The sequence below is a fragment of the Engystomops pustulosus genome, chromosome 5, assembly GCF_040894005.1.
Source record: "Engystomops pustulosus chromosome 5, aEngPut4.maternal, whole genome shotgun sequence".
In the NCBI taxonomy this organism is placed as follows: Eukaryota; Metazoa; Chordata; class Amphibia; order Anura; family Leptodactylidae; genus Engystomops; species Engystomops pustulosus.
Window position 1 is genome coordinate 63,927,629 of NC_092415.1, and position 18,384 is coordinate 63,946,012.

The 18,384-nt window shown below is 40.2% G+C and overlaps 1 protein-coding gene across 1 annotated transcript in view; it reads left to right on the forward strand.

Moving 5' to 3' along the window:
* The first annotated feature begins 353 nt into the window (after nt 1–353).
* Nucleotides 354–18,384, forward strand: part of TWSG1 (twisted gastrulation BMP signaling modulator 1) — a 29,680-nt gene continuing 11,649 nt past the window's right edge. Inside the window, exons 1-4 of the mRNA XM_072152232.1 lie at nt 354–589; nt 5,539–5,696; nt 9,119–9,218; nt 14,435–14,707. Of these exons, the coding sequence (XP_072008333.1) occupies nt 5,574–5,696; nt 9,119–9,218; nt 14,435–14,707 (496 nt within the window). The 5' untranslated portion in view covers nt 354–589; nt 5,539–5,573. The remainder of the gene's footprint in view (nt 590–5,538; nt 5,697–9,118; nt 9,219–14,434; nt 14,708–18,384) is intronic.

Genomic DNA, 18,384 nt, shown 5'->3' on the forward strand with positions numbered 1-18,384 from the left:
TAATTTAGTGTCCTGGTAGCCAATGTGTTTGTCACTGATACAACTGGGATGAAAGTGACAATTTCAGCAAAAGGGACTTTAATCCAAAATCCATGATGTGAATCACAAAATCAGAAATCGATTCATTATCTGTAGTGAATCATTGGCTTTAGCTCTTCCAGCTGCAGCAAGAACTGCAAGTGTGATCCCAGCCTAAATCAGAAACATGGGCCGTGTAGTCCTCTAGTGTGAATGGATCAAATAAAATAGGAGATTCTGGAAAAATAAACTTTGTTCATTTAACAAACCACATTATAGTTGCAGCTATAGTGCAAATCCATAGGGTTGTTGCTGTGTGCATGGAGGTGTCTAACAGAATACCAGTCATTTGTCTTTGGGGATGGAAAATAGGAGGGAGGTGCTCTGGAAACTGACTGCAACTTTTTTGTAAGCATATTGGGGGCTGGGATATCCCTGCTCCTCCTTCTCCTTCTCTCCCACACGCCATCAGGGTCTAGGAGCTAGCAGAAAGCTGGATAGTTTGTGGAAAGGAGAAGTCTATAGAGACAACCCTAAGGAGAAGACAGGATCCTATCCCATACAATTACTGGTAAGAACCTGGGAGGAGGTGGGTGTACTTGTCATGGAACATGAGGAATGATCCTTTCTTTTTTTCCTTGGAGTGGAATGCTAAACTACCAGGAAACCAAGTTTTCAATCTAATGACTACTTCTTCTTACCTTTGGGTGTCAGCTGTAGAGCGGATACAGGGTTGGATTTTTGTGGAGCATTAGGTAGAGGAGGCCAGGGAGCGATGTAAGAGACTTTACCTATAGCAGAGGAATGTAAGCTGTTACACTGGGCTGTGGAGCTGTTAACCCATTTTACTCCTTTTCCATGGGAATTCTCTCCGGCTTTGTACTCTTATTACATGTGGATGGTTGTATTAGAAATTATTAGTAGTATGCGTTGACTTCAGTATCAAACAAGAGTTAAAAGTAGCCAGGACAGATTTACATGTATGTTTTTACTGAAATATATTATTTTTAAGCACCCGTATTCACTAAATGCCTAAATCCTAAACCTTTTGAAAAACTCATTAAATCTGGAATGCAAGAGAATGTGATGGGATGTGTCTGTTCATTTACATGACAGATCAATCCGATGGTAAAGTCAGATTGCATAACCGCTCAGTGGATCTGACTCTTACTGCAAAGGTCTATTCAGGATTGTGAACCTCTATCTAAACTTTGCTGTAAAATTAATTCAATAGAAAAAGGATGGACTGTAAGCGATGTATTGTAGCCCATCACGTGACTATAAATGTGCAGTGAAAGGGTTAAATAGTGTGATGTTTGTTGTATTATAATCCAATAATTATAGGATCAGGACCGGTAGGTCCCAATTTACTGACCTTTTGCTTCTTTTTCATTTTGGACATTAGAAAATTTACTTGTTGAGTTTAACCCTATAATTACTGTGATTGTTTTTTTTTTTCCCCCGAAGACTGAAAGGCTAAATGACCAGGACCTTCCCTGAAATAGCTTGATATATATTTATGTTGGTTTCCGCATGTATTGTGTTTTATTAAAGTTGCATCTAAAGTGTAAAGAAACCCTCATGACACAAAGCAACCTGCTGTGGGTTTTCCCTTTAGCAAGATGAGCAGCGTTTAGGATTTCATACAGAAACGTGTGTGTATATGTATATTATATATTACAATACAATATTATTTCAACTTAAGAACAAACCCAAAGTACTTATCTTGTGTGTAACCCAGGGATGGCCTGTAATATGTTTGTTCTTAAGTTGAATTTGTATGCAAGTCACAACTGGTATATTTTATAATTGTAGCTTCTGAGAAATTTTTTTTTGTCCCTGTGACAATTTGATTTTCAAAGTTTTGTGCTGTCATGGGACAAGGATTAGCAATCAAAGTAAAAGCATCCAGAGAGCTTCACCTGAGGTCACCGGGGGCAGAGAGGTCCGACTCTAACTAGGGGGCGTCTGTAAGTCAGGTGTCCTTAAATTGGGGATTGCCTATGTGTGTGTGTGTAATGTGTGCTGAATGATATAAAGCTTGTACTATTTCTCAAGATTTACAGCCAATAAGTCTAATGTATGAAAGTGTTAGTGGTAAGGATCATCGTAGCTCCTTATAAATTAGAGACATGTGTTCTGACATGACCAACAAAAACCTACCAAGTATCTGTCACTAAGTGACAAGTGCTAGAAGCCAGGAGGATGTTACAGCGAGGCTGCTTCCAGCAACTTTTATATCCTCTCAACACTTATGTAGACTTTCATACATTACTTGACCATTAGATTTTCGGATTCTTAAAGAGGTTTGCCCAAATTTTAATCTCCTAGTGATGTTTACACAATAAAGATCATTTTAACCCCCTTACTTTACAATTTACTCAGTTTTATTACTGCTTTAGCTCCTATAACTCAGTGATGGTCAGTGTAAGATTCCAGAGTGTGGGGAGGGACTCTCTGAGATTAAGACTTCATGATTCCTGTGTCCTATGAGAGGATGTATGCTGACAATGTGCGTAGATTATCAGGCTACAGGTTTATATACACTTTTATTTGGATTCTAAACATTCTACTAGCATCTGACACATAACAAGGAGAAATAAGACGGACAAGAGATGCTGAGATCACAGTCAGCTCTTCTATAAAGATCTTAGCTTGTAGAGTAAGTCTCTATACACTGCTGCTTGCTGGCAGGAAGTGCCCGTGTCTGAGCTGGTCTTGTAATACAGGGGGAGGGATAGGGGGTGGGGAGCACTGCAGTGAGAAGAAAAGTTATTCATGAAAAGAATCAGACCATAGTCAGAAAATATACGGTTGCGTCCAGGGACAACCAAAATTATAAACACCTGGACTAATAGAGACGGCTTGGAATTATATCTGTGAAATGCTGCAATTTTTTTAAATAACAGTAAATTAGAGAATGTGTTATTTTGTTATCCTGAGTATATTTAAAAATCTTGTCTTCATGGCAATACCTCTTTATACTCGGGATAACAAAATAACACTTCTGAGTATGGTCAGATTATTTTCATGAATAGCTTTGCTTGTCTGCACACTGCAGTGCTCTCTGCCTCAAGACCAGCTCAGACACAGGCACTTTCTACCAGCAAGCAGATAAGGTCTTTAGAGCAGAGCTGATTTTGTATTTTATTGATTAGGTGGGTTAGCAGAGCTGAGATTGTAATCGTGTTTTATATCTATCTCATGGGTCTCATAATCTCTCTTTTTCTATGTCAAATGCTAGTAGAATGTTCAAAATCTAAATAAAAGTGTAGATAATCCATGTTCCCTGATAATCTAAGCACATTGTCGGCACACAGCATCTCATAGCACAGAGGAATCATGAAGTGTCTTCTTAGAGAGTCCCCACCCACACTCTGGGATTTTATACTTACCATCACTGAGTGATAAAAGCTAAAACTGCAATAAAACTGAGTAAAAATCTAAAATAAGAGGGTTAAAAATTATCTTTATTGTGTAAACATCATCTGAAATTATTTCTAGCAGGTAATGCTAAACTGCATGCAGGTGCATGGCAATCAGTTCTCTAGTATCTGACGGATGGTTACATTAGTATGAACACAGTACTAGCACACAATATAGTGCCGTTTATCAGCAATACACAAGTATTGTAAGCACTTGTCTTATCTTTATAGGGCCATTGTACAATCACAAGTAAATTGTATTGATACGGTATGTGTATTTAGGCCTCTAGGCCACCTTCACAGTCAGTATTTTGGATAAGGATTCATAGTATCATAGTATATAGGGCTGGAAAAAGACCCAAGTCCAACCTTTAAGAATTAAACAATGTTATTTCCCCATAATCCCATAGAGTCCGCCATAACAACCTCCTGCGGCAGAGAGTTCCACAGCCACTGCTCTTACAGTAAAGAATGCCTGTCTATGGTGATGGTAGAATCGCCTCTCCTCTAGGCATAGAGGATGCCCCCTTGTCCTGGTCACAGGCCTAGGTATAAAAAGATCTTGGAGATCCCTGTACTGTCCGTTCAGGTATTTTGTAATCTGTCATTGTATTCTAGTCCCCCCATTCCCCTAATAATGCTGGTTGCTCTCCTCTGCACCCGTTCCAGCTCTACTATATCCTTTTTATACACTGCTGCCCAAAACTGTACACAATATTCCATGTGGGGTCTGACCAGTGATTTGCATAAGGGCCAAACTATGTCCTTATCTATTCCTCTCTTGATACATCCCATATTTTAATAGCTTTAGGAGTAGAATCAAACACAGAGAAATCATGAAAAGATTTTCATCACTTTGCCTTTAAGACCTTCTCTCTTTTTTTTTTCCGTACATATACAATTGTAAACATTGACTAAAATTATACATGTATATATGTATATATTCTGTTCCTGTGAATGACAGCCATGGACTACAGAACAAGTCTAGTAACACAGAAAAATAAAATCCTCCAATATAAAGGAGGCTCCATTGATAATGCTAGAGAAGAGGAGGAGGAGATTTGGCAATTGTGGCCTTATACTTGCAGATGGCAGTAGAGTTAACAGGCTTTAGGAAAGTAGATACTTTCCTGAAATAAAGACCTAAAACTTCCCAGGTCTCATTAGGTTTCCATCCGTCATCATGTGGAATGTTTTCTGGTTATCTTATCTTGGTATGGGGTAAACCCCTACTAATGAAAAGATTTAACATTCTCTTTGTGCCAACTCTGCGAGCAACAGCAGGGACAGAATCTGATCTTATTATCCGATAATGAAACTTTAGCCAGAGATAACTGCTTGTTACTCTACAGCTTTCCAGCTCTAATAGTCTTCCGATTAATAGGCTGGAAAAGCAAGTATACACATCAGCAACCCATGAATTATATGTCCTACAGCTCAGACGTTATCTTCTGCATGAAGCTTAATCTTAACAAAAGACACTAAACACATATAAACTATTGACCATGTGGAAACTGTTCAGTAAAATACTGTACCGCATGCGCACCATACTATATTTATTATGACGACCCCCATTTCTTAGTGTACATATAAGAGAATACTAACTTTTTAACTATAGATGTTGTTTTAAATAGAGCTGGGGATCCCTATTTTCTGCAATTGCATACACCTGGAGGTTTAACAGGCTTCCCTCTGCACCTTTGGGATACTACCCAGAATATTGCAGGGGTGAGCTGTATCTTGCCTGATATTTCTTTTTTGTGTGATGGTAGAAGAGGACTTTCCAGGCTGCAAACTCTGTTATGAATAGGACCTTCTCCAAAAATTGCAGCGTGGGCAGTCATGTCACAAGGCTACAGTGCCAACCATGGCATGTTCATGAGGCCAGGAGTGGGTGTGTTAGCCGCTGTAACAACAGTCGTGGACATGAGAACTTGATGGGCTAAGAATCTACTGTATTTAATGTTTCATAATACTGCAATGTGCTATGGGTATTCCATGTTAAATAATCTCTTTTTTGTATTTCTAACTATAGATTTTGGCCTATATATTTTTACCTACTTGTAATAACCGATTTTGTCTTGTGTAATTTCAGTTTTCCGTGGATATTTTTCGTGTCATCTATAAAGAATGAAGCCATTTGCCTCCATCGTTCCATCGATAGCCATTGCCCTGTGTCTAATTTGGATTGTACCCACTCAGTGCTGCAATAAAGCTTTGTGTGCCAGCGACGTCAGCAAATGCTTGATACAGGTACATTCAATCTATTATTCGTGGCTTACTACTAGGGTTCCACCAGCATAGCAGAGGAAGTCAGGTATGTCATCTCCATGTAGAGGTCTACTTTTTTTTTTTTCAAACTGTATTTATTGAGTTTTTCCAATTTTATAGGAAAACAAGACCCCAAGATAGGGTCAACAATGCAATGATTGGGTCTGGGACCCACAGGAGAAAGGGGAAGGGAAAGGAAGGGGTATGGAAAAAAAGGAAGGGAGAAGTTAATTGAATCAGGTCATTGAATTCAGAATGGCAATTCCAGTTCTTTAGCCGTTAGTGGCAGCCTTTTCCAGCTTAAAGGTCAAAATCCATAATGTATTGGCTCGTAGAATGATGGCCTTGCAGGAACGTTTCATCCAGTGCTGGGAGAAAGGAGGGGGGGGGGGGGGACACACAATATAATTAACACAAAACCAAAGAATCATGGCACTTGCTCATCATCTCATCCCTGGAGGTTACGCCACCCCCACCCCAGCCCAAGCATGGTGTATTATAAGATGTTACCACATTCATATATTAGATTACAAACTCTAACATCCCTGATCCAATTTCAATCAAATTCTATCGGGGCATCTCCCACAAGTTGTTGTTCCTGGTACCACACTGTGTTCACAAAACAATTTCTGATATCTCGCCTCATCTCTAGTGACAGCACACTGATAAAACTTTAGAGGTCTACTTTTTAATCCCAACAGACTCAGAAAATATTTTATCGTTAAGGTCCAATATTTGTCATACGGTTAATGAAAAGTAATTACGTTAATGAGCTCCAGATTAACTACCGGCCGGAAGCTCCCATCCGGATAGGAGGAGCTGGCCACATCGCGGACCGGAAGTTCCCTGTGTGCGGCTTCTGTGCCCCTGTAAACAAACAGGGGCACGAATCGAAGGGACCACGGCGTGGGACATCGGCGGTGCCAGAGGAGGTAAGTACAAGTTTATTATGTTTAACTATCCCACACCAGCCTGGCCCTCAGTAATTTTTAAAACCCGGATAACCCATTTAATGGCCAGAAAGCTCTGGTGTTTGCTTATCTCAGGTGGTTGAATTCCAACTTGTCCAAACCTCATCTCCCCCCATATTTGCCATGAGAGGAGAGTTGGAGGGTCATTAGATGGTTGATACAAATGAAGAATCTACCCTCCTTTTTGCCAAATTCGGCAGCTGTGTTCTTCAGCTTCAGTCATTGATTATTTATTTAAAAGGAGACGTCTACTAGGCCTTTACCTGTTGTATAGAAAAGTTAGCATAGCGTTTTCTTAAAGATACTTACTAAGAGGATAAAACCAGAGGTGGCACTCTGGGCCCTCTCAGTGGGCACTCAGGCTGTTGCCCCAGCACAGAATTCACCAGACAGAACTTGAGGGATCCTCCTGCAGGCCCAGGTAGCCCAAAACGTGAAGCATCTTGGACTACCTGAGACTGCAGGAAGAGAAGGTGAGGACATGGTCAGATTATCATTGGAGCCATTGAAGCTCCTGCTCTTGGCCCCACAATTTTTCATGTTTAGGGAAGCTCCAATGACAATCTGAATTTTCCCACCTTCTGTCAACGATATTGGTGTCCTCAGGACCCTTGAAAGCTGTGGTATAGCGCGGAGCAAGAAGATTTTAATAATTTAATGCTAGAATTGCCGTGTTGGCACTTTGCAATAAATAAGTGGGTCTGGTTTGCATTTTGGGCACTCGGTCTCTAAAAGGTTCGCCATCACTGTCCTAGGAGGTCAACCACAAACCTACAAAAAGACTTGCACCTGAAACTCTTTCAGCCTCATTGTAAGGATGGAATGTAGAACTTTAAAACTTAGCGTTGAATAATAGCCATAGGCAAGTTCTCCTGCTTCAGAGAAAGTAAGGGGCGTGCTGCCAATATATCGGCTGTACAGACACCCTGGTGCCTGCACAAGGCCTAGGAATGGAAATAGGGACAGTATCGTGCTTTAAGAGTAGGCTTTGTTACCACATCTAAAAGATATCTCTGCTACGTTGTAATTTTACAGTTGTAGGTAACTACATTTTTTCCAAACTAGATTGTGAGCTGTTGGAACTTGTCTCATTTCACTGCTGTTGTTCTTGGCTTTCCTGATAAGCCAACAACACATTATTCATTATTCTTCTTATCTCTCGAAATGCTGCTCTTCTAAATAAAAGCCAATGTGTGCCCACAGATCCAACTGCTGGAACTTTCCACAGATAGTAGATACTACCGGGGAAAGTTCAGTTCTGCAGCTATATACAGTGGCTATACCCGATCCTTATCTCCTCTGATATCTGATGTTAAAAGAGAATTGTTAACCTCAATTGAGAGAGTTGGGAGACTCCATTCACATAAAATAGTCAGCATAAGCTGTAGAACAGTGGCTTCAGTTGATGGGTCACGGAAGAAACTGAACTCCTAATGGAGAATTGCCTTTTCACTCCATGCTCTGCTGTGGATTCTGGGAAAGGAATAAGTTTGGCACAGGGTGCAGCACCTGCTTAGGGTTTTCCACATAGCAGTAGCCACACTGCTCTTGGACTTGTAGCAGAAGAGGAGGAGAAGCACAGGAATGGCACAGACTGATGAGGTCAAGGAGTTCAGGTGATGGGTGAATCAATTTTATTGTTGTTTCACAGTTAAAAACTACTTTACAAGTTGCATTCACACTGCCATATGACGGTGATGGGCCCATGGCGTCGTAGGAGATCGGTACGGTGCTGAACACATGCAGCACCGTACCATTCTGTACCCGGGAGAAAGATGGGGCGTGCCCTATCTCTCCCTGGAATATGGCGCCGTGCCCAATGTTCACCAACCCTCCTCCTCTCCCTGGTGCAGATATGTGACCACCGTGCTATGCCTTAATGGACCTTGGTTTGAGGGAATTTCCAAGCCGTTGGCGTTTGATTCATATGCGACCAGGTTTGCGGTCCTTTCCCATGCAGCTGTCCAATGTACAGAGTAGTTCTTGTTTTACAAAAGTTGATAATAACTGTAGAAAATCATAGTTCTTTATAAATGTGTGTGAACCTACTGTAGATCTAGCTAACTTTGTAAGTACATTCCTTAGAATAAAGTAACCTGGATTTAAACATTTGTGGCATTGTGCTTCATGCTTAGAAAAGTAATGAGGCATTAGATACCAGGTAAATGGGAACTCTACACTGCTAGTTCTTGGAATACAATTAAGACTCTGTGGTGTAAACAGAAGCTTAATGACTTCCTTTTGTGTGACCCCTCCAGACGCTTGTTCTACTCTAGACCAGAAGTCTCCGCATTATAAAGTGTGTGTAGCATTTCTCCTGCTGGGAGCAATAATGAGCACTATGACAATTTCAATCAGTTTTATCTGTCTTAGTTTTGGAAAAATTGATTTTGAAATGATTTTTTTTTTTTTTTTTGTTCATTCTTTTAACAGGAGCTCTGCCAGTGCCGGCCTACAGACGGAAACTGTTCATGTTGTAAGGAATGCATGCTGTGTCTGGGCACTCTCTGGGATGAGTGTTGTGACTGTGTTGGTAAGACTTTCTCTCATTTTTCTATCCTTTTAATGTAGTAGTCAGGAAATATGTCCTGAGAACCTGGACACGAGATGCCATTTGCAATACACAAGTTTTACATATAACACTTTTCTGTTCTTGGGTCTGAGATGTATATATGCTAACCTATAGAGATTTACAGTGACAACTCAGGAAATCCACATACTGCCTAACAAAAAAACAAAAACTACCAATTGAATCATGTGTGTCCTTATACTTATGTTGAAGTCTTATTCGGTTAGGTGAAGCATAAATCTAACTAAATCTATAATAATTCTTTATTTATACAGCGCATACAGATTACACAGCGCTGCACAAAGCATGTGAAATTGGTCCCTGTCCCCATGGGGCTCACAATCTAAACAACCTAACAGTATGTTTTGGAGTGTGGGAGGAAACCGGAGGACCCGGAGAAAACCCACGCAAACACAGAGAGAACATACAAACTCTTTGCAGATTTTGACCTGGGTGGGAATCCAACCCAGGACCCCTGTGCTGCAAGGCAGAAGCACTATTCACTCAGTCACCGTGCCGCCCTTTTACCACTGAAATTCATAACCAATGGACTATTCAGTCCATTGGCTATGAGTTTCACTGGTAAGAGTGGTTAAACCACTTGTAGAAACCTCTGATGTGGCTTCTCATCCTACAGACAAAGAGAATTGGGCATAGATACTTCTTCTTTTTTTTTTTTTTTTTTTGCCTCATCTGTTGAAAAAGAGTTAAAGGGAACCTGTCACCAACACCCTATTTTTTTCCAAGTCCCACCTATTTCAAAAGCCCATAACATGACAACAGCATATGTGCATTTGTCATGTTTGTGGGATGTGTAGATCAGTTAATATAGACAGTACAGTAAGTTACCTGGTTCCCTGCCAATGTCCCTCCTGGAGTCCCGTGGGAAGGGATTCAAATTCAAAAAATGTCTTTGGGATCATAATCACTTCCCACATGCCAAATTCCCTTCCCTGTGCTAGGTATCGGGGAAAGGAACCCCTCCGTGACGTCAGCTCACCGAAGCAAGAGTTGCTGTTGCTTGCACGGTGAACTGTATCTCCCTATGCATCTCATTGCTCATACGTCACACTGGCTGTCGCATTGCTAGGCAGGGAGGAGATACGAAAACTCACAACAGAGTTAGTGTATCTCCTCACTGCTAGCAGCTAGGAATCGGGTGTCCCTCCCCTTGTTCCTAGCGGCCACCCATTCACGACTTCACAGGGGAAATGGCTCTGTGTGCTAAAGCGATCTCCTGACCCGATCCTCTGATCACTGGAATTAACTGACATGCTGAGACCTACTTGTGATCAGAGGTTCAGGACTGGAGATCCCTTCAGTTGCATCTGCGATATATGTGAGTGTTAGACAGTGCCAAATATATGCCTGGTGTGTAACAGTTTTCTGGAGTAATTGTCAGAGGTACCCAACTAGTAGAAAGTGTCTAGATGCCAAGGAAGTCAACTACAACTCTATCACATGGCATGTGCCCCATCTTGTGACCACATAATCTATGTTTATGCTATTGGGGCAGATGTGTTTTGGGTGCCAACTCAGCAGGGCATCTACTCTGTGACAAAATATGGTGGTAAACCCACAAATAATACACACAAACTCATTCTGTATTTCCATGTGGATTTTGCAGTGAACCATTGACTGTTATGCTTTTCTACAACAGAAGCTCATAATGGAGATGTGCGCTGAGCCTATATATGTTCACATATTAGAGCCTCATGGTATTTGTCATTTCTCCTATATAAGGTGAAAGACATTAACTCACATTTGTAACATGTTCTAGTTACAGAATAGCTTGTGGAGTTTGATGTGAGGCAGATCCCACTTGGCATGACTTTCGTGTCTCCAGGCATGATTGAATGCAGGTGACTCAGTGGAGTGCCAGAAGAGAACCCGCCCCTCAGGCCTGCTATATGCACAGCACTTGTCTCCAGATGTGCAAACTTCTAAGCTGACATCACCGCTTCCAATAACACAAGCTGGACTGCACTTTCATTACCCCTCCTCTATGAACTCCAGTGCTCTCCTCCACTTGATTTATTTTTTTTAAAAGGTTTTCACTTCCTTCCTTCCTTTTTTTTTTTTTAATAAGAATGTACAGGAGAGATTATAAATTTTACAGATGTTCCATCCAGGAAGGAAATTTACAAATTGCCATAATTACTTGTAAAAGATCTACGTTTTCCTAACTCTCCCTCCTGCTAAACATAGAGCTGTTATGTGTTCTCCCCCTGAGATATTTCCATTTATACATTATGAACTATAAGCGGCAGAATGTCCTGCCAAGACCAAAGAAGAGCGTTGGATATGATTAGACACAAAAAGGCAACAGGAATATATAGAATTTATTTAATCATGTTCCTATATATGCAACTAATTTCACAAGGGGAATATGTGGTGCACAACATTTTTGTGAAAATCCGTTTCCTACTTCCATATGTACTTGGGATATGCAGATCAAAATGAATCTAACCACAATAACTTCCAATTTTAATGGAAGTGAAGGTGGTTATTAGCAATAATAATTAATTAGTATTTCAGTTCACCATGGGTGTAGCTCTGAGGTCACAGTATCTAACCCTGTATGTCTGACAGTCTCTTCTGTGAAATGACATGGATAGGGTAACGAAAAACTTGGTTGGTGCAAGACGTGCTGTCCGTAATTAAGTTTCATAGTTTATACGGTTGAAAAAAGACACTTGTCCATCAAGTTCAACCAAGGAAGGGAAGGGATTGGATGAGGAAGGGATTTAGGGGAAACAATTCTATATAACATAACAATCAATGTTATTTAGGTGTAAAAAGGCATCTAGACCCTTCTTGAAGCTCTCTGCTGTCCCTGCTGTGCGACACAGATTTCTTTTGTTTAGAGTTTATTCATATAGATAATGGACTACACGTTTGGGGGGTGGGCCACCCCCTTCATCAGGTCTGTAAGTGGTACTAAATAAAAAATTATAAAATGTGTATACAGGCAGTCCCCGGGTTACATACAAGATAGGTTCTGTAGGTTTGTTCTTAAGTTGAGTTTGTGTGTAAGTCGGAACCGTATGGTTTATTATTATAACCCCAGTCAAAATTTTTTTTGTCTCTGTGACATTTGGATTATAAAAATGTTGGGTTGTCATAAGAACCAGAATTAACAATAAATCTTAATTACAGACACCTGTGATAACTGTTACAGCTGTTTATTGTAGCCTAGCACTAAAGTACAGCAAATTACTAAAATCCAGAGGTCCGTTTGTAACTAGGGGTCGTATGTAAGTCAGGTGTTCTTAAGTAGGGGACCGCCTGTATGTGTACACGTACATATGTGTTTGAAAGGACATACGGTTATTAAAAAGTAATTTCATCGGTGTGTGTATAAGATACATTTCGAAACGGATGAGTAAAAATGTATAATATATAAATAGATAAATAAATGCATATATAGAAGTACATGGATTAATATAAGTGAGCATAAGTGTTATGATTTGGTCATTTGGACATAGAATCAATATGTGATTTGGTGGTAGGACTGGTGGGGTTATTTGCCACTCCAGCTCACGTAAGTTCTAATCACTCAGATCCTTATTATTTACAACCCCCATAGCTTTTTTTTTTCTGCATATTTCCATATCTATGCTCTCTACTACCTACCATCATTCTGGACCGATCACCTTTTTCTCCCACCAGCTGTTTCTTGAAGAGGTAGCCTGCATCTGATATCGCTCGCTACCGGTTCCTAGTTCATCCAAAAGTACATATTGCCACCAAATCACATATTGATTCTCTGTCCAGATGACCAAATCATAACACTTATGCTCAAATATTAATCCATGTACTTCTATATATGTATTTATTCTAATACTCTGCCATTTATTTATCTATTTGTATATCATACAATTTTATTCACATAAATTTTTACTTTGAAATGTAAATTCCTATAAAATGTATCTTATACACACACCAATGAAATTATGTTTTAATATCTGTATGCCCTTTCAAACACGTATATATAATTTTGTTTAGTACAACTTTAGTACCTGATGAAGGGGTTGGCCATTCTCTATATGAATAAACTTTCAACAAAAGAAATCTGTGTTGCGCCAACTTAATTACGAGTCGCGCACCTTGCACCAATCCGGTTACCCTATCCATGTGATTTCCCTATCCCGCACCATTCAGTACCGGATCCCAGGAAAACACAGCATACCCTACCTACCTAACCAATAGAAGACTGGACCTCTAATATCTAACGCATAAGACACAAGGTGTCTGAAGGTGAGCAGATATCACTGTTACCAATACAATCCTTATAATTACCATATTGCACTAGGGGCGCCACCCGTGTTCCTTCTATTTTTCTTTTGTGAAATTGAAAGGGTGCACCGAATCTTGTGGGCACACCCATGGTGCACTAATATAAACCCTTTCGAGAAATGTATGCTGTTGGTGCAGAGCACTTCACCTGTATGTTTAGTTAATATGTGACCAGAAAGATGACAGATATGGTATATGAAAGTGTTGTACCTAAAATAACCCACTTAAATTCAGATCTAGGAATAAACTGCTTAGTGGGTACAAGGCAGGGTACAGAAGGGAAAAAGTCCTGTTTAGCTTCTGGATTATCTCTGGCAATGTGACCACTATTCTCTATGGGGACAAAGTGTTTTTATAATAAAACTAGCGGTAGCGGTTTCCCGAGGGTGGGGTAGGGGGGAACCACTTCTCACCGGCCACTTTCATGGGATTTGGGACACTGTTCTGCAGAGAAAGATAAACTTTCATCTAACTTTTCTTTGCATCAGAAAAACCCGGTTTTCATATAGAAACACTTTGGCAATTTGCACTATTCTTTATGGGGACACGGCGGAGCCAGAAAACGGGCTCCTGATGACAGGTTCCCTTTAAGCTCTGGAGATCTGTATATCTGCTACCTTTGTGTTAGCATGATGCTGACAAATACATCTATATTCCAGTATTGTAGCTGGAGGACTCTCTGGAGTCTCTGTTGTATTCTTTGATAACTGCTTTCCAACAGCTTACTAGGTACTCCTTCTCTGCTGTAATATCTAACCAGAAGCCTGCTACTGCTCTTAGTCAGAAGATCAGGGAGGATCTGTGAGATTTTTTTATTCCTGTATGTAAGCATAGCCAGCAACGAATCCCAGAAAATAAGATTGTTTGCATTTCTCTTATAGGAATGTGTAACCCAAGGAACTACAGTGACACTCCTCCAACTTCCAAGAGCACAGTGGAGGAACTTCATGAGCCCATTCCATCCCTTTTCCGAGCGCTTACAGAAGGAGAGAGCCTGAATCAGCTCAACTGGAATATAGTAACTTTTCCTGTCATCGAGGAACTCTCACATCATGAAAACCTTGTATCTTTCCTTGGCTCTGTAAATCAACATCAACACCAGAATGTGTCCATTCCTCAAAATGGAGTTCATGTGTCATACTCAAGTGAGAAAGGTATGTGAGTGTTGTGTCACCAATTGTATTCTACTTGCACATTTCTGTCCTCATATAGTTTTTGTCTTTCAAGAATGCCAATAGTTGTACCACACTAGTTTTAATAATGAACACAGTGGGGATTTTTTGTTTTGGGCTGTAACCGTCGTGTGTGAGTGACATCAGTGATGGCCTCTATACATCCAGAGACTGGCAGCGACAGGTTGCGCCATGGCTGTAGTTAGTATAACGAACTAGCACATGGTTGTTTATTTCTAAGGGCCAGTTCACATCCCTCTTATGTCTTCAGTTATTTCCATTAGTTATTGTGAGAATACTACACAGAGAGAATGTATAACAGAAGGACCCTGCACCCGTTCTATGTGCTCAACCACTCCTGGTTTTGGCGCACAATAACTGATTCAAATTAGTGAAGACCTAACGGAGAAGTGAACTGGCCCTCGACCCTTGTGCTAGTCAGATCCCACAACTGACTGAACACAAAACTGTAGAATTATAGGTTGGATGTGCCTTTCTTTTTGACCTTTATTAACTAGTTAGTTTGTAAGTGACTTACACCGTGCCAAAACACAAGTTTTAGTAAATCTTAACACATTTACTATGTTGTGTCATATGGGATTCATTTTTATGAGGACTAAATGAGCATCACTTAATTACTGAATATTCAACTACTACATAACTGTGACGTTCATGCTTCTTTATAAAAACCTGTATATTGAAAATAAGTCCTCAATTTCCCACCATCGCTGGTTTCCAGCAATGTACAAATGGCAAACATCGCCCTTCCTGAAACATGTGCTATGCCAGTATAAACTCTAGTGTCCTTCCTGCTCTTTCACTGTGCCATCCGGTTTTATTTGGCAAATAGACTTGTAGTAATAACTACAGATGACTAGGCACATTGGGAATTTTGGCTAAAACTCTCTCATAAAAAGGGCATCTAGAGAAACTGTCAACTGACTGACGGAAAAAAAAATGTTATTCTGTTTGCCGGAATATGTTGGTTTTCTTCCTCAATAATTGCCATGAAGCACCACACAAAGATGTATTCTAGAAATAAACCAGCCTCTTGGACTGGATATACACACAGGGGTTTTATTATCTCTATGTTGCCTGTATTCCTTCAAGTATCCATATTTTAATAGAAAAAAATTATAATCTTTATATAGTACCATCATATTCCGTAGCGCTTAACAAATCATAGGGGACATATACAAATAAAATACTACATTACCTTTAGAGTACAAACGGTCATATGGAACAATGAATAAATCGGTCTGATAGGCAGAGGCAAGGAACTTATTTTTTAAAACATTGAAATTAATGGAGAAGGGTCCAAAGGGAAGTCATTTATTTATTTTGATGAAACTTCAAAACTGTTTTCCTATTTGTCTTATTGATCAGAACAATGGAAAAGACAGCAGCTGTGTGAATCCAAGTGGTTCAAGGGATCATAAGGGGCTGATTTGGTAAATTTCTGGGCTCTCAAAAACAGTAAAGGACATCAACCACATAAGGAATGATATACGAGGGCGGTTCAATAAGTACCTGTGTTAGAAATGAAGACGCCATTTTTGAACTTTTTTTTTTTTTCCGTGTTAGAAAGATACACATTTTTCAACCCCTCCAAAAAATAGGATTTGCTGAACTCTCCATAATATGCCTCTGTCTCAGCGATGACTTCCTTGTTTGAGCTAAAAAAAAAAAAATTCCTGCCAGCCATTTCTTCATGTTAGGGAAGAAGAAAAAGTTGCAGGGAGCCAGATTTGTGTGAATATAGGGGTGCGGCAGCAATTCATAACGGAATTCATGCAGTTTGGCGGCGACAACTCTGGATGAATGTGCTGGTGCGTTATCGTGTTGAAACAGCACCTTCTTATTCGCCTAATGTGGCTGAGTCTCTTAATTTCTTTGGTTGAAGCGGTCCAATTACTCACTGTAGTATTGTCCAGTGATCCTCTTCCTTTTTCTAAAAAATCCATGAGGATGACGCCGTTCGCATCCCAAAAAAAAACGTCGCCATGACCTTTGCCTTCTTTGGAGCAGATTCACCAGGAGAAATCCATTGTTATGATTGTTGCTTAATCCTGAAGCAACAGGTTTCATCAACGGTGACAACTCGACGCAAAAACTCCTTCGGATCTCGGGTTAAATTGCTCCAAACACTGCTTTGAAGTTAACAGCCGCATCCGCTTGTTGTCCACCGCAAGCAATCGCGGCACCCATCGGGCCAACAATTTTTTCATCGCCAACTTGCCATGTAAAATATTAATTGCCATTCCAGTCGACAAACACTACGGCCTCTGCTTCTTAGCGCACTCGTCGATCAGCGAGTATCATGTCGTGAACTTTTTGAATGATTTCCTTGGTAACCACATCTGCGGTGAGTCCTAGTCGCTCCTCATCAAAAACAGATGTTCGCCCACGTTTAAATTTGTTGAAGCAATATTTAACTGTGGTCATAGATGGCGAAGTGTCCCCATAAACAGCATCCAACTTTGCTTTTCCCATCCAAAAACAAAAAGCGAATTACCGAACAATACTGCTGTTTTTCCATCTTGGTGAAAATCGAGACACACGTCTTACTCAAATGGCTGCCAAATCCAAACTAACCTATCAATCAGTCTGCAATTTGTTTTTCCGTCGTTTGATAGATGGCAGCACACGATTATAACACCAACTTCCCTCAGGAATGCCCTCTGTCGTCGGGTACTTATTGAACCGCTCTCGTAGATGTGGTTTTCACTGCTAAACATCCAAGAAGTGTTTTGGGGCTTTCATATGATATTGTCTGTATATCATTAAAAGCGGTGATCTATCTATCTACTGATTCATGTAGTTGGGTGATATGTTGCATAAAGGGGATACTTCCCTAACCAGACATGTAACCTATTACATTGTGACCCCCTTTGTGGATTGACATCCATGGGGATAGACGTGTTAAGACCCATGATTGTAAAGTTATGGAGGTAAAGAGTTGGCACTGAAGTGATGCTCTCCCTGTCTCAGAATGTCCCCATGTATTGATTGAAATCATTTACCAGACTTCAGGAGAACTGGTTACTAATGTACCTGAATGCAGAGCCATCAATTACAGCAAAGGGGAGTTTGTATGTGAGATGTTGACCAGGACTCCACGCCTCCTTGACTTTATACAAAAATTTTACATGTCAATTTTAAAGTTGATTTTCTGGATAATTTCACCAAACTGGGTCATGAAAGAAAACTGGACCGAATGGTAGAACAAATGGACATCACAAAAGACTCATTCTGATCTATTATTTTCTACCTGTGATAAAGCATGTGTGAACTGGGCCTAATGGAGAGAGAAAGGGGAGCAGCTCTAGAGCATATCTGCTACTCCTAAGATGAAATGCAGAGATGAACACTCATGAATGCTTGTAAAAAGTTATTATGACACTCGTACATTACATTACTAACATCTAATGCAATATTATAATTAATCCTGATTACCGGTTTTAAATTATTCTTAGAATTTTGCACATGTAACATAGAAATTAGCTTTTACTAATTTAAGTAATTACCAAAGTTTAATTAAATGTCTAATCAGCATCATGTAGGGGGAGTGAAAGAATATTGTCTTGACAGCCTGTGAAACGCTCATAATACAATTATACACAGTCATGCTAGATTCTAGACCAGCGCTCCATTTTATG